A 26,348-nucleotide genomic window follows, 5' to 3' on the forward strand; every position below is an offset into this window, starting at 1 on the left:
CTGAGTCACAGATGAACTGGCATCTGATACCAGTGGTTCATTACAAGTTCATACTAAATATAAATACATTTAGAGCTTCAAACTGTTTAGACATTTTATTTCAGTCACAAAATATGAGTGATGTTTAATTTATTTCAAAAGCAGGCTCCCTGTTCATCAGTGGGTTAGGGTTGAGTTGATGGGATATTGCTAATTGCTCATGTATTATATCATTTGACTTTCTAAATCTTTCTCTTTGATTGAGAAGAAATCTGTGGGTTAGGGGTGGAGGGTGCACTTGTCTTGTGTTTAAGCCAGATTGAAGACCATTTTTTTTTTACAGCTATAAATCACTGTGTGAAGCCCGACAGTAATAATCTCCAGGATCTTCAGCCTGAATATCACTGATGGATAAAGTGTAGTGAGAACCATATGTACTGCCTCTGAACTGAGAAGTGAGTTGATGCCAAGTAAATAGGAAGTCTGGGAGGCTGTCCAGCACCTCCAGCACCTCAACTAAATCCTAAGCCCCTCCCCTCTCAAGGGGCTGATTCCAGACGCCCAAACTTTTACAAAAGAACCCTCCCAAAACACAAAAACAACCCACCCCGGCCGGGTGGTGGAGGTCCAGGATGGACCGACCAAGACCAAAACAAACAATTCAGGGGGGGCGACCCAGAGGTCGACAGAACAAAAGTCCAAAATTAAACAGTTCTCCAGCACAAGCGTCCATAATTACAATGTTCCAGAGGTCAAACAGCACCAGAGTCCATGATAAAACAGTTCAGGAGTCCAGCCTCGGGGCCAGTGGAGGTGACTGTGGCAAAGCAGGTCCGGAGGTCGTTTGCGTGGAAGGCGGCGGCGGAGGACCCAGCCCCTGACACATTCAGCTTTATTATGAAAAAGAAATTCTTCATGACGGCATTTTACTTTTTGTCTTCTTCCTCGTGGCAAAAAAGCAAGAACATGCCAATGCATACTGTCTAAAAATGTTTTCTTTTTTGGCACATGTAGATTTAAAGAGCATCCTGTAATAATGCACATGTAACTGGTTACACAAAGGGATAGAAAGTCCTCTGACATCAGCTTAGACTCTAATCAGTGTTATTTGACCCATCACTACTATTTAACATATCAAGACCTTATTGTGACAACCACAACTTTTTTTTTTTGCATCCTTAGTCTGTTTTCTGGCCTTATAAAACTTACATATATATATATATATGTGTGTGTGTGTGTGTGTGTGTGTGTTTCGTAAGGGGAGATAACGTGTTTGAGATGCAAAGTGAAACCATCCCTCTGCACTCGCAGGTTTATTACAGTATCACACTCTATAGAATTCTTTACAATTTTATTTTATTATTATTCTTTTAGTTCCAAACGATCGTTGATGTTTTCTGATAAATTCTTATTTGGCTTTATAAAACTTTCCATGTTGCTGAAATGAAGGGTCTGATGATTTTCCTTATGAATTGAAGAAGAAAGTGACTTTCTTTGGGTTTTTTGGTCACAGTTCAACATAATCCTGAGACTGAAGAGGGTTTACACAGCTCCAAGCCACTGTGTGAATGTGTCATCATTATAGAAGCCCAGACAGTAGTAATCTGCTGCATTTTCAGCCTGAATATCACTGATGGTTCATGAATACTGAGAACCAGATCTACTGCCAGTGAATTGAGATGGAGTTCCTGAGAAGCGATTTAATGCCAAGTATGTACAAAGTTTTGTGGTTGGAGTTTTGGAGGGTGTCCAGGTTTCTGAAGGTACCAACTGAGATCATTATCAATATCTGAACTCCCTGCTGAGCTGATGGCGAGAGTCCCTTCAAGACTGACAGACTTTGCTTTATTTGCTTTTATTTCTTCCCGCCTGGACTACTGTAACGCACTTTATGTGGGGGTCAGTCAGTCATTGCTCTCACGTCTGCAGCTGATTCAAAATGCTGCTGCACGACTCCTAACAGGAACTCATAAAAAAAGAGCATATAACCCCTGTCCTGGCCTCACTGCACTGGCTGCCTGTGTCTTTTAGAGTTCATTTTAAAATTCTTATGTTTGTTTTTAAATGCTTTCACAGTCTTGCCCTGCCTTACCTCTCTGAACTTCTTCATCTCCACACACCCTGTCGGTCTCTCAGGTCAGCTGACCAGCTGCTCCTGGAGGTACCGAGATCCAGGAGGAAGCTCAGAGGGGACAGGGCCTTCTCTATCGTGGCTCCAAAATTATGGAATAATTTGCCCTTGCACATTAGAGAGGCCTCTTCACTGTCCACTTTTAAATCACGTCTTAAAACCCACTTTTATTCTTTGGCTTTTAACCTCAGTGAGACTTAGTTTTTCGTTGAAATGAAATTAGTTATTTAATTAATTATTTTATTTTTTTCTTTCTTTTATTTGGCTTTTATTTATATCTTATGTTTTTTTTATTTTATGGTTCCAATGTACAGCACTTTGTGTCAGCTGTGGTTGTTTTAAAGTGCTTTATAAATAAAGGTGATTGATTGATTGATATTGGTTTGAGTAAAAAAAAATTGTCAAAGGACAAAGTATAAGAAATAATATTATTTCAGTCTTGAGGAAAGAATAACAGAGAATACATCAGTTAAAATCAGAGAACATGGACAGCAACTTGTCTTTTTGCATCCTTAAGTTTTTCTTTTAATGACTTAAAGCAACATAACCAATAATCTAAATATTCATGAATTTTAAATCTTACTGTGGTTGAATGCTATGACTCTTGAGTGAAAGGTTGTTAAGCTTTTTACCCATTTCTAGTGTTCATTATGAGTTAAATTTGCAGGCTCCTCATTTCTCTCTGCTCTCACCTCCAGTAGGGCCTGTGGTCCATCCATCATGACCACAGGCAGTCTCTCTGAAGGAGACAGTGTGCAAGGTACAGCGCCTGCTAAAGCCCAGGTGAGGACCTCAGTGTGAGATGAGCACACTTGGATCAATATAAGTTTCAAAGTTTTTAGAAGGAAAGAAAAACTTTGTGTGTGAGAGAACAACACTGTTAGCACCCCAGTACAGGGTGTCTGAATCGGCTCGCAGTCTTACCCAGGAAGCAATATAGAGCTTAGATGGAGCGATGGCTGAGGGAATAAGTCCATTACTACTGCCCTGAAGTCCTCCAAATGTCCACCCTGATTCCTCTGACAGCTGGAAAACCTGAGTAGCCTTGCAGCAAGGGCGTCGATTTGGCATGGACGGAGGGGACGTGTCCCCACCAATATCTAGCGATTATTGAATTGTCCCCACCAATAATTTGATCTCTGCGAGTAAAGAAATACAAACCCGATAGAAAGAAAAAAAACCGATCTGTCAGTGTCTCATTCACCCAGCGGTGCAGAAAGAGTTAAATTACGTTCTCTAGTGGAGTCCGACCTCATGTGACAAATATGGCCAATGTGATTGGCTGTGCCTTTCAGGGAGCTCTGTTTAGTTTTAGCAGCGGCAAGCCTGCGCTGCGAGGAGGAGAGGACGGTTGCAAAGAGGAAGAACGTGCATATAAGAAAGTATTTTTCAAAGAAACCTGTAAGTCACTTAAAGTCAAGTTCACTCATAAAATGTGTCCGTCATAATAGCGTTACAGGCAATACCAGGCCATACATGCCAACCCTCCCGATTTTTCCGGGAGAATCACGAATTTCAGTGCCCCTCCCGAAAATCTCCCGGAGTCACCATTCTCCCCAATTTCTCCCGATTTTCCACAACAAAATTGAAAAACCATATCCTAGATTGGCCCAGCCAATTCCTGTTTCCAACAATAGCTGCTACTGCAGCTACTTAGTATTAATATTACTCTTATTACTCTTTCTGGGTCGCGAAATAAACTTTTAACATATTTTCAGGCGAGAATGTAGTTGTGTAAACTTCAAATAACTTAAACATGTTATTGTTTGGCCTTTTTCAGTGTTTTATTTGTTCGTGAGTAAATCGGTTTGGCTGAGATGAAATTTATTAGATTAGATTAAATAAAACTTAACTTAACTAAACTAAACTAAACTTAATCCCTCGGGAGGGTTCCTCTGGGATTTTCACACAGCTGAATAAATGTCAAACAGAAAACTGATTAAACAGAAGTGTGAGATGGTCGAGAATCTACGCAAGCGTCCGGTTATATTTTATTTTATTTAGACAGCAAGGAGCAGACGGCAGAGGTGACGTAATTATGAAGGCTAGACGCCCCAATTTCACGGTCGCTCATTTCCGGTCTACACGGCTTTCGGAGGACCATGCCCACTTAGACCGCGAAGGCCGGGTCCTCAGGTGGACGCAGCCTCTGAATTTGGACACCCCCCACGGCCGGTGACATTTAACTTATTTTTTTCCGATAAGTAAACACTGTAAAAACCCCTTTGAATGTCTCCCTAATTATGAGGTCTCAAGGTTGGCAGGTATGTGCTAGGCTTTGGCCCTCATCAGTCTAAAACGGTATGTAACCATGAAAAAAGTGTTGCCATGTCCACCAGGACAGTATAGTATAGACAGTATAGTATAGACTCCATTGAGTTGTTGTGAGGGGCACCAGTAGTCCATGTCTGTTGCTGTAACAGTAGTTCATGTTTAGAATAAAAAGTCCCAGCTCACTGATTTGATCGGGGCAATAGTGCCTAAAATGTTGCATAATTTTGCTGAGAGATCTTTTACTTTGTGGTAATCTTAGATGAGTAGTTTTATGGACAAAAACCAGCAGGTCATTCAGTGTTCCCTTAGTGCTAATGTATCAGAGATGTTGGTGTACTAGAACTGAAGTAATGTTGTTAAGTCGTTAAAGTCATATTCTTATTGTCATGACTGTATTTGAAGCTTTTTTTTTGTATGATACCTGAATTATATGGAATATGGCTGAAGTAAACTAAAGTCTAAAATCAGCCATTTGTTTAATAGTAATTTAACATTATATAATTCTCATATAAAACTATGAATTTTAAATGGTTTAAAAGCATGCAGAATAGCATATGTAGGCAAGTATATTTCTCCTTTTTTTTATCAAGAAGCAAAGACAAAAAGGAAAAAAAAAGAAACAGGGCGGGGTTCGGTGGTTGAATCATCCGTCCCCACCAATGCCAAAACCAAATCTACGCCCTTGCCTTGCAGGCCCGGTATCCATACTCAAAGCTGCACTTTCGTTTAAAGATGAGCAGAAATACATTCAAGACATTTTATACTTTCAAATCTCCTCTTCTACAAAACCACTTAAATAACAAAAAACACAAAAAAAATGCAAATTGAATTTTCATTTCTGCATTCTGGCTAAACATTTTCTTTAAAACTATTTTTGGAGGGAGGTGGACAAGCCTCTGATCCATTTTCAGTGTTTATTCTAAATTAAACTAACAGGGTCCTCATTTGTCTCTGCTCTCACCTCCAGCAGGGCTCTGTGCTCCCCCAGTGATGACAAATGGTTTACCTGAAGCCCAGGACAGGAGTTCAGTATAAAACAAGCAGCCTGCTACTTCCATAAATAGTAAAGTTTGAGGGAACAGTAATAACAACAACTTCTTAGAGAGTAATATGAAGGCTGTGCATTCAGTAAGGAAGCTGCCTGCTTTCCTGGGGGTTCATACTTTTCTGTTCTCCACATGACTCCCACTTTTCCACGCAGTCAATGAGTGATACGTAGCTCAGGGTATGGATGTTTTTAATTGGAATTATGATTATTACTGCAAATAAAGCATTTTTATGATCAATGTTACTATCTTTGGTTTTTTAGATGGATTAGCAGAAATCAAATGATTCCTGTAGATTTAATAGCTTGACAATGATCAAGAAAAACATGTGTTTTATATTTAAAATACAGGTGACAACATACAGTGGGGAAAAAAAATGAAAAGCAGGGTTTTTTCAACACAATGAAGAAAGTTAATGGGAATATAAATGTAAACATTTGTAATTCATCTGTTTATAGAAACATCAAAACTTTTGATGTGAATTTAATCAGGTAATGTAAACAGAAAGTGACTTGGTCACACCAGATATTTTAAAAATCCTTATTTCAAAATACCCCCTAAAAAAACAACAACAACAGCTTTCAATTTGGTATTTAGTGCTTGGTGAGGTTACTGTCAGCTCTGTGTTCAGTGGTCTGTGTCAGTGTCTTTTTTTTCCAACAGCTGCAGTCAGCTCCTGCTGTAACAGCTCAGTGTCTCTGCAGTCTGACTGAGGGAGGTTTTTGTACGACTACAAATCACTGTGTGAACCCCCCACTGCTGTGGAAACTCTGACAGTAGTAAACTGCTGCATCTTCAGCCTGAACTCCACTGATGGTCATAGAGAAGTCAGAGCTGCTTCCACTGCCACTAAATCGAGATGGTGTTCCTGACTCAAGTGTTTTTGCTAATTTTATTAGGAGCTTTGGAGCCTGTCCAGATTTCTGTTGATACCAGTACATACCCTCATTACCATCACCCCATCTGTAAACAGCTGGGTTGGTCCTACAGGTCAGAGTGACAGTGGATCCAGGAGTAAATGTCACTACTGGAGGTTGAGTCACAGTCACCTGACCGCTGCATCCTGCAGACAAAAACAAATCATTCATTTATCAGCAGAAATCAATGAGAGAAAAAGCAGCACATCATGTTTGAAATGTTGCTGAGTGAATGAACCTGTAAAACAGCAGCAGGTCAGCGTCCAGATGAGGATGGTGATGAGAGTCATGGTGGTTGTGCTTTCTGCTGTGTTGACTGACAGATGTGAGTCCTGCAGTGTTAAACTCACAGGACTATAAACCTTCTCAGTTCTCTGGAGGATCAGCTGATGATGCAAAGCCTCCTCTCTATGGAAATGATTTCTCTGCTCTCAACACACTGAAAACAATGTGAGAAGAAATACTTTTGATATCTAAATGAATTAATATGATATAATTATGATTCTAACAGAATGCTGACAAATAGATCAGAAAAGGTTAGATCATTGTTTTAACATCTGGATTAAAATGACACATTTGTTGGCAACTATATATTTAACGTTTTTGGATCAACCAGCAGATTTAAACCAGCAGAAGAAATATGATGAAAAATGATCATAAATTGTTTAAGAAAAAGTAGAGTTAAATGTCTTAGATAGTAAATGCTTTTTTACTTTGTAAACTGTGAAGTTCACTGCAGAAAATAATTTATTTTCAGTGGTTAGATGCTTGATCAGAGTGTGGGAGGTTTTTGTACGGCCACTTAATGAGTTTGTATCACTGTGGTGGACTTTTGGTGGAGGAACCAAACTCATCATTCACTGTAAGTATCTAAATCTCCTCATTACTACAAAATATTATACTATTACTTTTTGAAATATGTCCTGAGAAAACAAGATTTTATTCTGGGTTTCTCATATGTGTATATGATTGGGTTTTGTCATAGTAGCTGTTGTTGAAACCTTGTGAATCTATAATACAGTATCATGACTGACTGTGCCACGGCTGCGCAGCAGTCGTGTGGTGAATTGAGAAAAGGATCCAAAATGCAGGCACCTGCTGGGGTGCGAGTGAATGTTTATTTACAGAGGTGATAAGGTGACAAAAACAGGAGGAGCAGAGCGGGGAGTAAACAAACCTAAACTGGGGAAGACTAAAGAACTCAACTTAAACCAAACACGCACGGGAGGAGGAACAAAAATCACAAAGAAAGATGGCGGAGAGACGCAGACTGAACACCGGGTTACACAGAATTCTGCAGACGGACATGGAGTAGAACAGACGACGCGACAGAGAGCACAGGAAAACACAGGGCTTAAATACACGGGGAGTAATCAGGGAATGGGCCACAGGAGGGAGATACAGCTGGGAGAAATTAGGCTAACGAGACAGGGGAGTGGTAAAACTGCGCACACTGACATGAGACATGAACTTTCAGAATAAAACAGGAAACTAACAGACAGAACCAGACAGGACACTGAACTTGACAGGCGGACTCATAAGTAGACACAATAACACCATGGACAGACAGAGGGAACACAGAGAAGTGGGAGCAGGCAGGCAAAGAACAGAAACCTAACAAATGGCAAAATCACAACAGAATACATACTCGGAATGAACAAAAGCATAAGGAAACACCAAACACTGAGTCCTCAGACTCAGGACCATGACAGAATGTTTATATAGTATTGAAAATGTAAGTAATGTTTTGAGTTAATCAATTTTATGAAGGTTTTTTTTTTTGCATTTTTCTGTGAATAAATATTTTTTTCACTAATTCTCAGACTGAAAATATAGCACTAAGAAACTTTGATTCTATTCATTTCTACAAATAGTCAGCAGGATAAAAACATTCTTGCCTTGAAGATCTTTTATGTATTTGCAGATTAACTGTTTCATTGCTGAGTTTATAGTTTATTAGTCTGATGTATTAAAAAGGAAGTGAAACAAACAGATGACAAAGTCCAGCTCTGTTTGTTTTCCATCAAGAATATAACTTTAACAACAAGACATTTACTCTAAATTATTATAACTTTTACAAAGATTTTAATTGAGTGTGAAAACACAATTTTATTAAAGCATTATCTTCTCCTATTTATTACCTCCTCTCCTCAGTCTGATCAAGGTATAATTCACACAGTTGATCCACGGTGCTGTTAATCTCTGTCATGTATCATAGCTGTGTAATGCTCAGCTGTTACTTAAAATTTGATATGAGGAATTTCACTGAAATGTTTGACACCATGTTGGATTTAACGTTTTACACTTTTGACTAAATGAATTAGTTTTCGTACAGATGCACTTTAACGGTTGACTTTACAGTTCGTTAGTCTGATGTGATGAAAAGGAAGTGAAACAAACAGATGACAAACTTAAACGTTTCCTGTACACACTTAAATTTTATCATCAAGTAAACAAATACAGCAGCACATTCACTAATTATTTATACTTTGTCAAAGCCTAATATCCTCCAATTTCTCAGTTTCTCTGCTCTGTTTTATCACAGTATCATCATACAGTTAATCCACAGGCCTGTTAATCTCTGTCATGTATCATAACTGTCTCGTGTCAGCTCTCTGTCCTGCAGTAGAAGTTAATCTACTCCTTGTGTGTCTGTGATCTTCCCTCCAGCTGGCCCCATGGTCAGACCCTCAGTCTCTTTGCTTCAACCCTCCTCTGAGAAGCTCTCTGGAGGCCCAGTCACACTGGCCTGCCTGCTGACCGGCTACTCTCCTCAGGGAGCTGAAGTGAGATGGGAAGTAGATGGCACAGAGGTGACAGAGGGGGTCCTGAACAGCTTAGAAGAAGAGAAGAGTAGTCGCTACAGCAGCAGCAGCACCCTGATGCTGAGCCAAGAGAACTGGATGAACGCAGAGGTGTTCTCCTGCAGGGTGAACCATCATGACCACCGGCAGGCCAAGTCCTTCCACAAGAACCGGTGTGAGGGCTAGAGGGGCTGCTGAAGTCCAGGACAGGAGCTTAGTGTGGGGGAGCAGGAGATACATCCCTGCTGCTCTGATCAATATGAGTTTGAAAGTTTGAAAATGAAATTATTTGATAACAACAACTTACACAGTGACATGTGTAGCAGCTGGATGTGAGCCTGCCTAATAACTGCCATATTAATGATTCCTATTTTTCCCAATAAAGCTTGCAGTGATCCATATTATTAAGTATTTTTGGCTTATTTTTAAATATAGTTGCTCAATAATTGGAGCACGTCGTACAATACATTAACCTGTTTGCCTACTACACGAAAAATCAATTCATGTATCTCTAAATCTTACTCTTTCTGAACTCTTCAGTTTAAATTGAAACTACCAAGAGATCCAGACAATTAGAAATATCCAATTACTCTGAATGTTTTATGTTGCATTATAACATTTTTAAGAAAGTTTCAGTCACAACCAGCAGCTTAATTAATGAGTAATTAAATCTAGGTTCTCACTTTAGAAGTAAATTGAGTGTAATCAGAGTACATTTTTTTGAAATTTCAGCTCATTTCAAATTCAGAGTTTCAGCCAGATCGATATATATATATAACACAAACTACGTCTGTGTCATTTCACACAGAATTAGTTTGAAGATGAGATTAGAATTTCTTTTCTAAGGCAAAGGCTGCTTATCAAGCGGCATTTGAGTAATTAGAAATGCAAAGGTTATATGTAGGGTTCTAATTATATTATAATTATAGGTTCGGTATTATAAGAGAGAGACATGGAACTGATTTGAAATAAAGGCAAACACACATCTGTTGTTGTGAAACAGAACAGGTACATATAACGTGTAAGCTGATCCTTTTCTCTTTCAGCTTTATTTAGAACATAAAAAAAAAGAAGTTTTTTCCATGACAGTATGCAGCTTCTTTCTGTTTTCTTGTGGGAAAGAAAAGCAGGAACATACCAAAGTGTCCTGTGAAATCTCTTAATGATCTGAAAAATTTTGTTATTTGTTTGTCACATGTGTTGTTTAAATAGGATGATGAAAAACTAAAACTAAAATAATAAATAAAAATCCTCCCCAAAATATATCTTATATACAGATGTAACTCTGTATTTAGTGCTTGGTGAGGTTACTGTCAGCTCTGTGTTCAGTGGTCTGTGTCAGAGTCTCTTTTCCAACAGCTGCAGTCAGTTCCTGCTGTAACAGCTCAGTGTCTCTGCAGTCTGACTGAGGGAGGTTCTTGTACGACTACAAATCACTGTGTGAACATCAGGACACTGTTTATTTCATGGTAACTCTGACAGTAGTAAACTGCTGCATCTTCAGCCTGAACTCCACTGATGGTCATAGAGAAGTCAGAGCTGCTTCCACTGCCACTAAATCGAGATGGTGTTCCTGACTCAAGTGTTTTTGCCCATTTTATTAGGAGCTTCGGAGTCTGTCCAGATTTCTGTTGATACCAGTACATAGCATCATCACCATCAGAATATCTGTAAACAGCTTGGCTGGTCCTACAGGTCAGAGTCACAGTGTTTCCAGGAGTAGATGTCACTACTGGAGGTTGAGTCACAGTCACCTGACCGCTGCATCCTGCAGACAAAAACAAATCATTCATTTATCAGCAGAAATCAATGAGAGAAAAAGCAGCACATCATGTTTGAAATGTTGCTGAGTGAATGAACCTGTAAAACAGCAGCAGGTCAGTGTCCAGATGAGGATGGTGATGAGAGTCATGGTGGTTGTGCTTTCTGCTGTGTTGACTGACAGATGTGAGTCCTGCAGTGTTGAACTCACAGGACTATAAACCTTCTCAGTTCTCTGGAGGATCAGCTGATGATGCAAAGCCTCCTCTCTATGGAAATGATTTCTCTGCTCTCAACACACTGAAGGAAACTTTGTGGCACAAAATCAAAAGAAAAATTCTTTTGAACTAAGACCTTTAATGATTTTATGGAATAGAGAAAAATATATTGGAAACATATTTAAGTATTTTTAACACCTGGATTAAAATGGCACTCTGGTTTGTATACTTACTTTTGATTTTGGTATCAACAAATACAATATACCTGTAAAACTGTCTTTATTATTTTGTCATAGTTTCAGAATTCATATTTCTTGAAGTGTTTCTCTTTGCTGTTTTAAACAGTTTTGTAAACGTGTGTTGTTGTTTTTTAATGTGTAATGTGAAAATTAAGTGTTGTCTTTCAGTTCTTAATACTAAAAATACAATTATGATAATCATAATTTAAATAATTGAATAATATTAAGTCACTTTAGTCAAATCATCTTCTACATTTAATAAGGTGTACTGTGTTGTTTTACATAAAAAAAAGGTTCATTTTCAGGATTCAAAATTCTGAAAATGATTTAGAATAATCAAAAAAATTACATTACATTTCTTAAATCCTCCTTTGGATTTAATGAGGTTTAATTTGTAATGATTTACTTGAGAAAAGGTTCATTTTCAGCAGTTAGACACTTGTTCCGAGTGCAGGAGGTTTTTGTACGGCCACTTAATGAGTTTGTATCACTGTGGTGGACTTTTGGTGGAGGAACTAAATTCATCGTTGGCTGTAAGTACCAGAAATTTGTCATTTTTAAAAAACATAGTATTTAATAAGAATTTTTAAAAATCTACTAAACAGAACTGTGATCAAATTCAGTGATTATTATTAAGTTGATGTCACGGAAGAAACTTTTCTTAAATCAATACTCATTCAGTCTTTGAAAGAACTGAACTTACAGAAAAACAATTTTTCATATTCTTCTTGGTTAATTTTTCTTCTTTAAATATTATGTGGTTAAGATTTTAAAAGTTGTGATTGTGAAGTTTTAGCTCACTTTGATTTAAAATGTATTTTTACTTATGAATTTTAAAATGAAAAAATATTGAATTATTCTTTGTGGATTTCTTTTAGAAAAATTTTTTTTGTCAGTATATTTAGTTCAATTTTGTGTTCATGGTTGATCAATTTCAATATAAGTTTATAGGAAGTGAAAGAAACAGATGTGAAGTTTTAACTGTATTCTCATGAGTGCTTTAGCTTTGCGCTCAAAGAAGAAAAAAATGTTTCAAACAAGAAACTGATGATAGGGTTCAATTATTAACTGTAATACATTATAAAAAAAGAAAGATTTGATCAATAATCACTGACAATGTATTTATTTCTATGTTTTCACATTTTTTCGATTATCTTCAACCTTTTCTCCTCCAGCGGGTGTGGTGAGGCCCACCCTCACAGTCCTCCCTCCATCCAAAGAGGAAGACAAACAGAGCAGTGCCACTGTGGTGTGTTTGGCCACTGGGGGCTTCCCCTCAAACTGGAATTTGGGCTGGAAGGTGGGGGGCACCAGGACATCCTCAGGGGTGTCAACCAGCCTGGAGGTCTTGGGGACAGATGGCCGCTACAGCTGGAGCAGCACCCTGAGCCTCTCTGCAGACCAGTGGAGTAAGGCGGGCTCAGTGAGCTGTGAGGCCAGTCTGAGTGGACAGAGCCCTGTCACTCAAACCCTGGACCCTGACCACTGCTCAGAGTAGAGCTTCAACAACACTTCCTGTCTGCATATGATGTGTTTTATAGTTTGATGAAGCTACATGTTTCTGTTCTTGTGAGATTCCTGCAAACATTTGACTCTCTATTGCATGCTAATTTGACCAGCTAATATTATCCATGTTGTTCTTTAAAACCGTGCTGTAAAAAAAGTCTAAATCACAAAATAAAATCACAGCTTCATGAAAAATCTCTTTTCTGTGGTCCTTTTCACCATACTTTATTAAATATAAATGCTTTATCAAACCCGTATCAGTCTTTTAAACAGGGAGACGCACCATAGTCTTTGGAAAAACCCCACAAAAAACCCAGTCTCCAGGAGGCTCCAGCTGGAGCAGCTGTTTCTGCAGGTGTTTTTTTCAGGGAAGCTAAATACAGTCTCTTTGTTAACTATTTAGGCTGTTCTGCAAACAGGTGGTGGTACACAATGAGCAGGTTCAGACTGATCACATGCGAAAACACTAAACTCAGTCTTAAACAAAATTCTTCATCATCTAGAACGGCTTTGGCAACATCAAATCCAATATCTGTGTCAGCCTCAACAGGCTTAGTGGCTATCACTCGGTCTCAGTTTTAATAGCTCGCCAGAGTTAACCACTTGCATTTAGTTAATGGGACAAACTGTTGGGTGAACTGGGTGGCGAGGAGACAGCTAATCCCAGAGACAGGTACAATGACTCCTCTGGTGTGAGACCGCAGTAATCTGGTTTATATTATATCCTTACTTCGTTGCCCAAAATATTGAGTCAGAATCAGACTCAGAATCAGAATCAGAATCATGTTTATTGGTCAAGTATATGTGCAGACACATACAAGGAATTTGGTTCCGGTAAATGGAGGCTCTCAAGCACAGCAATGTAAATCACACACACACACACACACACATACACGTGTCTATATATACATTACACATGCATACACATACATACACAAAGCTGTGCAAACCAACTATAAATAACTTTAATCTAAACTTATATACATAAAATACAGAAATGAATGAGGTGGAATGAATACTACAGAATGTACATAAGGTGCAGTTGCAGTCTGGCAGTGGGAGCAGTGTGACAGGTCAACTGTTTAGAAGGGAGATGGCGAGGGGAAAGAAACTGTTCCTATGTTGGGTGGTCCTGGTCTGCAGGCTTCTGTACCGTCTGCCAGAGGGCAGCAGATCAAAAAGTCTGTGTCCAGGGTGTGAGGGGTCTGTGATGATTTTCCCTGCCCGTTTCCTGGTTCTTGAGAGGTACAGATCCTGGATGGAGGGCAGGGGGGCACCGATGATCCTTTCTGCTGCCCGTACAGTCTGCTGCAGTCTGCTCCTGTCCTGTTTAGTGGCTGCACCATACCAGACTGTGATGGAGGAGCACAGGACAGACTCAATGACCGCAGTGTAGAACTGGATTAGCAGCTCCTGTGGAAGACTGTACTTCCCCAGTTGTCTCAGGAAGTACATCCTCTGCTGGGTCTTTTTGAGGATGGAGTTGATGTTGGTCTCCCACTTCAGGTCCTGGGAGATGGTGGTACCCAGGAACTTGAAGATCTTCACAGTCGACACAGGGCTGTCTGATATGGTAAGGGGGGGCAGAGTTGAGGGATGTCTCCTGAAGTCCACTGTCATCTCTACAGTTTTAAGAGTGTTCAGCTCCAGATTGTGCTGACTGCACCAGAGTACCAGCCCCTCAACTTCCTGCTGGTATGCAGACTCATCACCATCCTGAATGAGGCCAGTGACGGTGCTGTCATCTGCAAACTTTAGGAGTTTAACAGCCGAGTTCTTGGAGGTGCAGTCATTAGTGTAGAGGGAGAACAGTAGTGGTGAGAGGACACATCCTTGAGGGGCACCAATACTGAGGGACGGAGTTTCAGAGGTGATCTTCCCCAGCCTCACTTGTTGCTTTCTGTCTGTCAGGAAACTGGTGATCCACTGACAGATAGCTGGTGACACGCTGAGCTGGGAGAGTTTGGAAGAGAGAAGTTCAGGCACGATGGTGTTAAAAGCCGAACTAAAGTCCACAAACAGGACCCTGGCATAAGTTCCCGGGCGGTCGAGGTGTTGCAGGATGTAGTGCAGCCCCATATTCACTGCATCATCCACCGACCTGTTTGCCCGGTAGGCAAACTGCAGAGGGTCCAGCTGGTGGCCTGTAATGTCCTTCAGATGGGCTAACACCAGTCGTTCGAAGGATTTCATGACCACAGACGTCAAGGCGACAGGTCTGTAGTCATTCAGTCCTGTGATGGTGGGTTTCTTGGGAACAGGGATGATGGTGAAGCGTTTGAAGCAGGATGGAACTTCACACAGCTCCAGGAATCTGTTGAAGATGCGAGTAAAGATGGGAGCCAGCTGTTCAGCACAGGTTTTGAGGCAGGAGGGTGAGACACCGTCTGGTCCGGGGGCTTTCCTGGACTTCTGTTTCTGAAATAGTCAGCTCACATCCTCAGTGTGTATTCTGAGTTTCAGGGAGGAGGAAAGGGGGGTGAGAGGTGTGATGGAGGTCGTTGAGTCTGGATTGGAGAGGGTGGTGGTGGTCGTTGAGTCTGGATTGGGGAGGGTGGTGGTGGTCGTTGAGTCTGGATTGGGGAGGGTGGTGGTGGTCATTGGGTCTGGATTGGGGAGGGTGGGAGTGGTCGTTGAGACTGGATTGGGGAGGGTGAGGGTGAAGGGGGGAGAGGTGGAAGGTGTGTTGGGGGTCAGTGTCTGAAGCAATTTCTCTGGGGAGGGGAGGGTGAGGCGTGGGAGTCTGTCCGTCTCAAAACCTGCAGTAGAATGTGTTTAACTCAACAAATTTCCCACCTGTGGGACTAATAAAGGCCATCTTACCTTATCTAACTCGTTGGCCAGGTCTTTGTTTGCTTCAACAGTGGGTGGGGGGCGTCTGTAGCTGGTGATTTCCTGCAGGCCCCTCCACACTGACGCAGGGTTGTTGGCTGAGAGCCGTTTTTCCAGCTTCTGGGAGTAGATCCTTTTAGCTGCTTTGATCTCCTTGGTCCGTGTGTTCCTGGCTTGCTTGTACAGGGCCCTGTCACCACTTCTGTAGGCTTCCTCCTTGGCCTTACGAAGATGTTGGAGTTTAGGAGTGAACCATGGTTTATTGTTGTTGTATGTGCAAAAGGTCTTTGTTGGCACACACACGTCTTCACAAAAACTGATGCATGATGTCACAGTGTCCGTGAGCTCATCCAGGTTATCAGATGCAGCTTCAAAAACAGTCCAATCAGTGCAGTCAAAACAGTCCTGCAGTTCCTGCTTTGCTGCGTTAGTCCACTTCTTCAGAGTTTTGACTACAGGCTTGGCACATTTGAGTTTTTGCCTATAAACTGGAATAAGATGGACCATGCAGTGATCAGATTGTCCCAAAGCTGCCCGGGGCACAGAGCGATAGGCATCTTTTAGAGTGGTGTAACAGTGATCCAGTATGATTTTGTCCCTGGTGGGGCAGTCTATATGCTGTCTGTGTTGAGGTTTGCTCTGTTAAAATTCCCAAGGATAATTGTAAAGGAATCCGGGAATTTCCTTTCCAGTGTGGTGATCTGGTCAGCCAGCTCACACAGTGCGTTGTTTGCGTTGGCCTGAGGAGGGATGTAAACTCCGACCAGCATGAAGGAAGAAAACTCCCGCGGTGAATAAAACGGTTTACAATTGATGAAAAAACTTTCCAAGTCTGGGCTGCAGTGTTTCTGTAACACTGTGACATCAGTACACCAACCTTCATTAATGTAGAAGCAGACTCCACCACCTTTTGTTTTCCCTGAGAGCTCCGTTTCGCGGTCCGCCCGGTGAAGTTGGAAGCCCGGCAGATTTAAGACAGCGTCTGGGACTCACTCACTGAGCCAGGTTTCAGTGAAGCAGAGGGCAGCAGAGCGTGCAAAGTCCTTGTTAGTTCGGTTTAAGAGCAGTAATTCATCGACTTTGTTTGGAAGAGAGTGGAGATTCGTGAGGTGAATGGAGGGGAGTGCCGTGCGGAATCCTCGCCGACGTAGTTTCACCAGCGCACCAGCACGAGTCCCCCGTCTACGTCTCCTCCAGGAGCCACAGAGAGCTGCTGCGCCTCCAACTAAAATCTCCAAAAAACTTTCCGGGTTTGTGAAAAATGGATAAGAACTATAGTGAGACGACTGCCTGATGTTTAGCAGTTCATCTCTGGAGAAAGTGATTATGCATTATAACATTTTTAAGAAAGTTTCAGTCACAACCAGCAGCTGAATTGAGTGTAATCAGAGTACATTTTTTTGAAATTGCAGCTCATTTCAACCAGATCGATATATATAACACAAACTACTTCTCTGTCATTTGACACAGAATTAGTTTGAAGATGAGATTAAAATTTCTTTTCTAAGGCAAAGGCTGCTTAGCAAGCATAATTTGAGTAACTAGAAATGCAAAGCTTATATGTAGGGTTCTAATTATATTATAATTATATTATTATTATTTTTCAATCAGTTTTTAAATAAGATATTGGATAGTTTGCAGTGTTGTGCTTCAGTTCAAACAGATCAATTTTGTTGGCCTAGTGTAGGACAGTTTGTGCTAACCTTGGTCACCGCTAGGTTTGGTCCTGCATTACACCAGAGACATTATAAGAGAGAGACATGGAACTGATTTGAAATACAGGCGAACACACATCTGTTGTTGTGAAACGGAACAGGTACATATAACGTGTAAGCTGATCCTTTTCTCATTCAGCTTTATTTAGAAAAAAAACAAAACAATTTTTTTCCATGAAACCAACTAGCTTTTGTTTTCTGTTTTCTCGTAGGAAAGAAAAGCAGGAACATGCCAAAGCATCCTGTGAAAGCTCTTAATGATCTGAAAAACTAAAGCTAAAATAATAAATAAAAATGCTCCCCAAAATATATCTTATATACAGATGTAAATCTGTATTTAGTGCTTGGTGAGGTTACTGTCAGCTCTGTGTTCAGTGGTCTGTGTCAGTGTCTCTTCTTTTTCAGCAGCTGAAGTCAGTTCCTGCTGTAACAGCTCAGTGTCTCTGTAGTGTGACTGAGGGAGGTTTTTGTACGACTACAAATCACTGTGTGAACACATTAACACTGTTTATGAAGTGGTAACTCTGACAGTAGTAAACTGCTGCATCTTCAGCCTGAACTCCATTGATGGTCATAGAGAAGTCAGTGCTGCTTCCACTGCCATTAAATCGAGATGGCGTTCCTGACTCAAGCATTTTTGCATATTTTATTAGGCGCTTTGGAGTCTGTCCAGATTTCTGTTGATACCAGTACATAGCATCATCACCATCAGAATCTCTGTAAACAGCTGGGTTGGTCCTACAGGTCAGAGTCACAGTGTTTCCAGGAGTAAATGTCAGTACTGGAGGTTGAGTCACAGTCACCTGACCGCTGCATCCTGCAGACAAAAACAAATCATTCATTTATCAGCAGAAATCAATGAGAGAAAAAGCAGCACATCATGTTTGAAATGTTGCTGAGTGAATGAACCTGTAAAACAACAGTAGGTCAGCGACCAGATGAGGATGGTGATGAGAGTCATGGTGGTTGTGCTTTCTGCTGTGTTGACTGACAGATGTGAGTCCTGCAGTGTTGAAGTCACAGGACTATAAACCTTCTCAGTTCTCTGGAGGATCAGCTGATGACGCAAAGCCTCCTCTCTATGGAAATGATTTCTCTGCTCTCAACACACTGAAGGAAACAAGGGACACACAACAAAACAATGTGAGAAGGAATACTTTTGATATCTAAGTGAATTATTATGATATAATTATAATTCTAACAGAATACAGCCAAATCGTCCAGTAAAGATGAGAGCAGTTTTTTAACATCTGGATTAAAATGCCACGGTTGTTGCTAAGTATATATTTTACTTTCTTGGATCAACCAGCAGAAGAAAAATGATGAAAATGATCATAAATTGTTTAATGTATCTATATCTATATCTATATATATATATATATATGTATGTAGTTACATGTATTTTGTAGCAAATGCTTTTGCCTTGTAAACTGTGAAGTTTACTGGAGAAAAGAGCTCATTTTCAGTGGTTAGATGCTTGATCAGAGTGTGGGAGGTTTTTGTACGGCCACTTAATGAGTTTGTATCACTGTGGTACACTTTTGGTGGAGGAACCAAACTCATCATTCACTGTAAGTATCTAAATCTCCTCATTACTACAAAATATTATATTATTACTATTTTAAATATGTCATCAGAATGTTTTTTAAAAAGATTTTATTCTGGGTGTTTTACATTGATGTGATTGGGTTTGGTGATAGAGGCTGATATTGAAAACTTCAGAAAACTATCAGAAGTTTTTAAATATATAATACAGTATTATCATATAAGTATACGGTATATCATGTTTATATATCAAGTTTATATAGTAGAGAAATTTGAAATAATATATTGAGTTAATCTGCTTTAAGCAAGGGGTTTTGTTTGCATTTATTTTTTTCACAAAATCTGAGACTGAAAATACAGCAAAAGGAATCTATGATTTTATTTATTCATACAAACAGTCAGCAGGTTTTTACAAAGATTTTAATTGAGTGTAAAAACACAATTTAATTAATGTGTTATTTTCTCCTATTTATTACCTCCTCTCCTCAGTCTGATCACAGTATCATGCAATCCACAATGCTGTTAAACTCTGTCATGTATCGTAGCTGTGTAATACTTAGGTGTTGCTGAAAATATGATATGAGGAATTTCACTGAAATGTTTGACACCATGTTGGATATAAAATTTTATGCTGTTTACTAAATGAATTAGTTTTCGTACAGATGCACTTTAACGGTTGACTTTACAGTTCGTTAGTCTGATGTGATGAAAAGGAAGTGAAACAAACAGATGACAAACTTTAACATTTCCTGTACACATTTCATTTTTATCATCAAGAAAACAAATACTGCAGCACATTCACTAATTATTTTTACTTTGTTAAATCCTAATATCCTACTATTTCTCAGTTTCTGTGCTCTGCTTTAACACAGTATCATCATACAGTTAATCCACAGGCCTGTTAATCTCTGTCATGTATCATAACTGTCTCGTGTCAGCTATCTGTCCTACAGTAGAAGTTTATCTGCTCCTTGTGTGTCTGTGATCTTCCCTCCAGCTGGCCCCATGGTCAGACCCTCAGTCTCTCTGCTCCAACCCTCCTCTGAGAAGCTCTCTGGAGGCCCAGTCACACTGGCCTGCCTGCTGACCGGCTACTCTCCTCAGGGAGCTGAAGTGAGATGGGAAGTAGATGGCACAGAGGTGACAGAGGGGGTCCTGAACAGCTTAGAAGAAGAGAAGAGTAGTCGCTACAGCAGCAGCAGCACCCTGATGCTGAGCCAAGAGAACTGGATGAACGCAGAGGTGTTCTCCTGCAGGGTGAACCATCATGACTACTGGCAGACCAAGTCCTTCCGCAAGAACCGATGTGAGGGCTAGAGGGGCTGCTGAAGTCCAGGACAGGAGCTTAGCCTGGGGGAGCAGGAGATACATCCCTGCTGCTCTGATCAACATGAGTTTGAAAGTTTGTTGATGAAATTATTTGATAACAACAACTTAGATAGTGACATGTGTAGCAGCTGGATGTGAGTGTGCCTAATAACTGCCATAATTATGATTCCTATTTTTGCCAATAAAGCTTGCAGTGATCCATATTATTAAGTATTTTGTCTTTTTTTTAAATATAGTTGTTCTATAATTTCGGTGATGTTTGCTATAAATTAATCTGTTTGCCTAACACATGAAAAATGAAGACTGGGAGGAGATGAAAATGGCAGGGCTGCATCTGGCCTGAACATCTGGGACAAATCAAATATGTGTTCATCTTTTGAAATTAACGGAAAAGCTGAAAGAAGCTTGTGGTCATGTATTTATATCTTTTAGCACAATGACAGTATCTCCAAATTTTACTCTTGTGGAAAAATAAATAACTTCAGTTTGATTCAGTAAATAAATGTTTCACTTGAAGTCAAAACCATGAAGAGATCTAGAAAATAAAAGATCAAAAATGTCAGTGTAGAATGTATCTTAGTTAGTGTGCTCATAATGAAATATGTAAATCAGCAACTTCTACCCAATTATTCCAAATGTTTTATTTCTCATTATAACGACGTGATTAATACAATTTACTCTACACAATCATTTTATTTTTATATTACCTCATTATATACAGTGATGTTGTGAGGTAAATATTGTTATGGAAATTTTAACTTGCAACACACCCAGTGAGCGTTTTAAACACATTGCAATGTGCAGAGAAACATCGCAGCCAGAACACTAGGATCATCTCTGAATCCTGGCCATCGTCCTTCCACCTTTATACACAGAGACAGACAAAGACATTCCACAAACGCTTACATGTTAGCTCATCTCACGGGGGGGCTATACCATCAGCCCCATTCTTAAACCCCCTCCCTCCCAGAGAGAATTATGACATTGTTTTCTGCTTAGCCGTCACCTCCCTAAGACCAGGATGTCTGGAGATCTTCAAGTCTGCAATGAACCCTCTGTGAAGGTGCAATAAAACCTGGGGCCCACTTATGAAAACATTCCACATGCATGCATACTGGTGACAGGAGTGATCTTGCTATACTAAAGTGATATGATTAAAATATGTGATTAATACATGAGAAAAGAAATCTGCCACCACAATATCAACTGATTCAGACCCTAAATAGTGCCACTTCCTTTTAAATATTCTTAATAACTGAAAAAAAGAAAATATATGCTTTAGTTTGATCACAGTGCGATGCACACAGTTAATCCACAGGCCTGTTAATCTCTGTCATGTATCATAACTGTCTCGTGTCAGCTATCTGTCCTGCAGTAGAAGTTTATCTGCTCCTTGTGTGTCTGTGATCTTCCCTCCAGCTGGCCCCATGGTCAGACCCTCAGTCTCTCTGCTTCAACCCTCCTCTGAGAAGCTCTCTGGAGGCCCAGTCACACTGGCCTGCCTGCTGACCGGCTACTCTCCTCAGGGAGCTGAAGTGAGATGGGGAGTAGATGGCACAGAGGTGACAGAGGGGGTCCTGAACAGCTTAGAAGAAGAGAAGAGTGGTCGTTACAGCAGCAGCAGCACCCTGATGCTGAGCCAAGAGAACTGGATGAACGCAGAGGTGTTCTCCTACAGGGTGAACCATCATGACCACCGGCAGGCCAAGTCCTTCCACAAGAACCGGTGTGAGGGCTAGAGGGGCTGCTGAAGTCCAGGACAGGAGCTTAGTGTGAGGAAGCAGGAGATACATCCCTGCTGCTCTGATCAATATGAGTTTGAAAGTTTGCACATTAAATTATTATTATAACAACAACTTAGATAGTGACATGTGTAAAATCTGGATGTGAGTGTTCCTAATACCTACCAATTCAAGTTTTTTCACAATAAAGCTTGGAGTGATCCATATTATTAAGTATTTTTGTCTTATTTTAAAAATGTAGTAGCTCTATAATTGGAGGTACTAGAAATGAACCTTTTTGCCTATCACATGAAAAATAATACATGTGTCTCCAAATCTTACTCTTACTAAAAAATTTAAAACCTGAGTTTTATTCAGCAAATTAATTCTTCAGGTTAAATTAAAACTACCAAGAGATCCAGACAACTAGAATTATCCAATTTCTCTGAATGTTTTATGTTACATTATAACATTTTTAAGAAAGTTTCAGTCACAACCAATAGCTTAATTAATGAGTAATTAAATCTAGGTTCTCACTTTAGAAGTAAATTGAGTGTAATCAGAGTACATTTTTTTAAAAAATGCAGCTCATTTCAAATTCAGAGTTTCAGCCAAATCGATATATATATATATCACAAACTACTTCTGTGTCAATTGACAAAGAATTAGTGTGAAGATGAGATGAGAATTTCTTTTCTAAGGCAAAGGCTGCTTATCAAGCATCATTTGAGTAATTAGAAATGCAAAGGTTATATGTAGGGTTCTAATTATATTATAATTATAGGTTCGGTCCTGCATTACACCAGAGACATTATAAGAGAGAGACATGGAACTGATTTGAAATATAGGCAAACACACATCTGTTGTTGTGAAACAGAACAGGTACATATAACGTGTAAGCTGATCCTTTTCTCTTTCAGCTTTATTTAGAAAACAAAACAAAAAAAAAACAAAAAATTTTTTTCCATGACAGTAAGCAGCTTTTTTCTGTTTTCTTGTGGGAAAGAAAAGCAGAAACATGCCAAAGTGTCCTGTGAAAGCTCTTAATGATTTGAAAAACTTTGTTATTTGTTTGTCACATGTGTTGTTTAAATAGGATGCTGAAAAACAAAACTAAAATAATAAATAAAAATGCTGCCCAAAATACATCTTATATACAGATGTAAATTTGTATTTAGTGCTTGGTGAGGTTACTGTCAGCTCTGTGTTCAGTGGTCTGTGTCAGTGTCTCTTCTTTTCCAGCAGCTGCAGTCAGTTCCTGCTGTAACAGCTCAGTGTCTCTGCAGTCTGACTGAGGGAGGTTTTTGTACGACTACAAATCACTGTATGAACCCCCAACTGCTGTGGAAACTCTGACAGTAGTAAACTGCTGCATCTTCAGCCTGAACTCCACTGATGGTCATAGAGAAGTCAGAGCTCCTTCCACTGCCACTAAATCGAGATGGTGTTCCTGACTCAAGCGTTTTTGCCCATTTTATTAGGAGCTTTGGAGCCTGTCCAGATTTCTGTTGATACCAGGACATGGCATCATCACCATCAGAATATCTGTAAACAGCTTGGCTGGTCCTACAGGTCAGAGTCACAGTGGATCCAGGAGTAGATGTCAGTACTGGAGGTTGAGTCACAGTCACCTGACCGCTGCATCCTGCAGACAAAAACAAATCATTCATTTATCAGCAGAAATCAATGAGAGAAAAAGCAGCACATCATGTTGGAAATGTTGCTGAGTGAATGAACCTGTAAAACAGCAGCAGGTCAGCGTCCAGATGAGGATGGTGATGAGAGTCATGGTGGTTGTGCTTTCTGCTGTGTTGACTGACAGATGTGAGTCCTGCAGTGTTGAACTGACAGGACTATAAACCTTCTCAGTTCTCTGGAGGATCAGCTGTTGATGCAAAGCCTCCTCTCTATGGAAATGATTTCTCTGCTCTCAACACACAACAAAACAATGTGAGAAGGAATACTTTTGATATCTAAGTGAATTATTATGATATAATTATGATTCTAACAGAATACAGTCAAATAGTTCAGGAAAGATGAGATCATTTTTTAAACATCTGGATTAAAATGCCACAGTTGTTGGTAAGTATATATTTTACTTTCTTGGATCAACCAGCAGAAGGAAAATGATGAAAATGATCATAAATTGTTTAATATATATATAGTTACATGTATTTGATAGCAAATAATTTTGCCTTGTAAACTGTGAAGTTTACTGGAGAAAAAAGATCATTTTCAAGGGTTAGATGCTTGATCAGAGTGTGGGAGGTTTTTGTACGGCCACTTAATGAGTTTGTATCACTGTGGAGGACTTTTGGTGGAGGAACCAAACTCATCATTCACTGTAAGTATCTAAATCTCTTCATTACTACAAAATATTGTACTATTACTATTTTAAATATGTCATCAGAATGTTATTTTTAAAAAGATTTTATTCTGGGTGTTTTACATTGATGCGATAGGGTTTGGTGATAGAGGCTGATCCTGAAAACTTCAGAAAACTGTCAGAAGAGTTTAAATGTATAATACAGTATTATCCGCGCATCTGATTCCATTGCATTGTTCAAATCAAGACTAAAAACCCACTTATTCAATCTTGCCTTTCCCTCTAGTTAATACTTCTTGTATGATTTTATACTATGCACTTTTATGCTCATTTAATTTCTTGTTTGCTCTGTACCTGTTGCTTTCCTATGTATCAGTGACAGCTACCTGCTTGCATACTTAGTACTTAGTACTTGCTTTGGTCCTATTTCTATTATCTTCCTTCTATTCCTTATGTTACTTGTTAAGCACCTTGGCATACCCTTGGTTTATAAGTGTGCTTTATAAATAAAGTTTATTATTATTATTATTATACAGTATATCATGTTTATATATCATATTTATGTAGTAGAGAAGTTTGAAATAATGTATTGATTTAATCTGCTATAAATAAGGTTTTTTTTGCATTTATCTGTGAATAATATTTTTTTCACAAAATCTGAGACTGAAAATTTAGCAAAAGGAATCTTTGATTTGATTTATTTATACAAACATTTAGCAGGACTTTACAAAGATTTTAATTGAGCGTAAGAACACAATTTTAATGAAGTGTTATGTTCTGCTATTTATTACCTCCTCTCCTCAGTCTGATCACAGTATCATGCACACAGTTAATCCACAATGCTGTTAAACTCTGTCATGTATCGTAGCTGTGTAATACTTAGGTGTTGCTGAAAATATGATATGAGGAATTTCACTGAAATGTTTGACACCATGTTGGATATAAAATTTTATGCTGTTGACTAAATGAATTAGTTTTCATACAGATGCACTTTAACGGTTGACTTTACAGTTCGTTAGTCTGATGTGATGAAAAGGAAGTGAAACAAACAGATGACAAACTTTAACATTTCCTGTACACAATTAATTTTTATCATCAAGAAAACAAATAAAGGACCACATTCACTAATTTGTTATTCTTTGTCAAAGCCTAATATCCTCCAACTTCTTAGTTTCTCTGCTCTGTTTTATCACAATATCATCATACAGTTAATCCACAGGCCTGTTAATCTCTGTCATGTATCATAACTGTCTCGTGTCAGCTATCTGTCCCACAGTAGAAGTTAATCTGCTCCTTGTGTGTCTGTGATCTTCCCTCCAGCTGGCCCCATGGTCAGACCCTCAGTCTCTCTGCTCCAACCCTCCTCTGAGAAGCTCTCTGGAGGCCCAGTCACACTGGCCTGCCTGCTGACCGGCTACTCTCCTCAGGGAGCTGAAGTGAGATGGGAAGTAGATGGCACAGAGGTGACAGAGGGGGTCCTGAACAGCTTAGAAGAAGAGAAGAGTAGTCGCTACAGCAGCAGCAGCACCCTGATGCTGAGCCAAGAGAACTGGATGAACGCAGAGGTGTTCTCCTGCAGGGTGAACCATCATGACTACTGGCAGACCAAGTCCTTCCGCAAGAACCGGTGTGAGGGCTAGAGGGGCTGCTGAAGTCCAGGACAGGAGCTTAGCGTCGGGGAGCAGGAGGTACATCCCTGTTGCTCTGATCAATATGAGTTTGAAAGTTTGCCGATGAAATTATTTGATAACAACTTACACAGTGACATGTGTAGCAGCTGGATGTGAGTGTGCCTAATAACTGCCATATTAATGATTCATGTTTTTGCCAATAAAGCTTGCAGTGATCCATATTATTAAGTATTTTTGTCTTATTTTAAAATATAGTTGCTCTATAATTTTAGTGTCGAGTACTACCCTTTAAGACCTACCATAGAACCAAGTCCGCCAGAGCTTATATTATATTTTTACATGCTGTAGTGCCATTTTTGGGAGCATTTCAAGTT

At 39.7% G+C, this 26,348-nt stretch overlaps 7 gene segments (V, D, J or C); 4 read left to right on the top strand and 3 right to left on the bottom strand.

The window, feature by feature from the left end:
• Positions 1-6,167: 6,167 nt before the first annotated feature.
• Positions 6,168-6,637, bottom strand: LOC134644675 (Ig kappa chain V-III region PC 4050-like). The segment is given in 2 exon segments: positions 6,168-6,493; positions 6,586-6,637. Coding segments are annotated over 2 exon segments (378 nt in total).
• A 2,388-nt stretch (positions 6,638-9,025) lies between these two features.
• Positions 9,026-9,337, top strand: LOC134644676 (Ig kappa chain C region, B allele-like). The segment is given in 1 exon segment: positions 9,026-9,337. A coding segment is annotated over 1 exon segment (312 nt).
• Positions 9,338-10,584: 1,247 nt separating this feature from the next.
• LOC134644678 (immunoglobulin kappa variable 4-1-like) lies at positions 10,585-11,063 on the bottom strand. The segment is given in 2 exon segments: positions 10,585-10,919; positions 11,012-11,063. Coding segments are annotated over 2 exon segments (387 nt in total).
• A 7,826-nt stretch (positions 11,064-18,889) lies between these two features.
• On the top strand, positions 18,890-20,469 carry LOC134644680 (Ig kappa chain C region, B allele-like). The segment is given in 2 exon segments: positions 18,890-18,993; positions 19,965-20,469. A coding segment is annotated over 1 exon segment (312 nt).
• Positions 20,470-21,723: 1,254 nt separating this feature from the next.
• On the top strand, positions 21,724-22,035 carry LOC134644681 (Ig kappa chain C region, B allele-like). The segment is given in 1 exon segment: positions 21,724-22,035. A coding segment is annotated over 1 exon segment (312 nt).
• A 1,301-nt stretch (positions 22,036-23,336) lies between these two features.
• Positions 23,337-23,806, bottom strand: LOC134644682 (immunoglobulin kappa variable 4-1-like). The segment is given in 2 exon segments: positions 23,337-23,662; positions 23,755-23,806. Coding segments are annotated over 2 exon segments (378 nt in total).
• Positions 23,807-24,292: 486 nt separating this feature from the next.
• Positions 24,293-26,145, top strand: LOC134644683 (Ig kappa chain C region, B allele-like). The segment is given in 2 exon segments: positions 24,293-24,361; positions 25,664-26,145. A coding segment is annotated over 1 exon segment (312 nt).
• Positions 26,146-26,348: the final 203 nt, after the last annotated feature.

This window comes from Pelmatolapia mariae, linkage group LG16_19 (genome assembly GCF_036321145.2).
Source record: "Pelmatolapia mariae isolate MD_Pm_ZW linkage group LG16_19, Pm_UMD_F_2, whole genome shotgun sequence".
Taxonomy (NCBI): domain Eukaryota; kingdom Metazoa; phylum Chordata; class Actinopteri; order Cichliformes; family Cichlidae; genus Pelmatolapia; species Pelmatolapia mariae.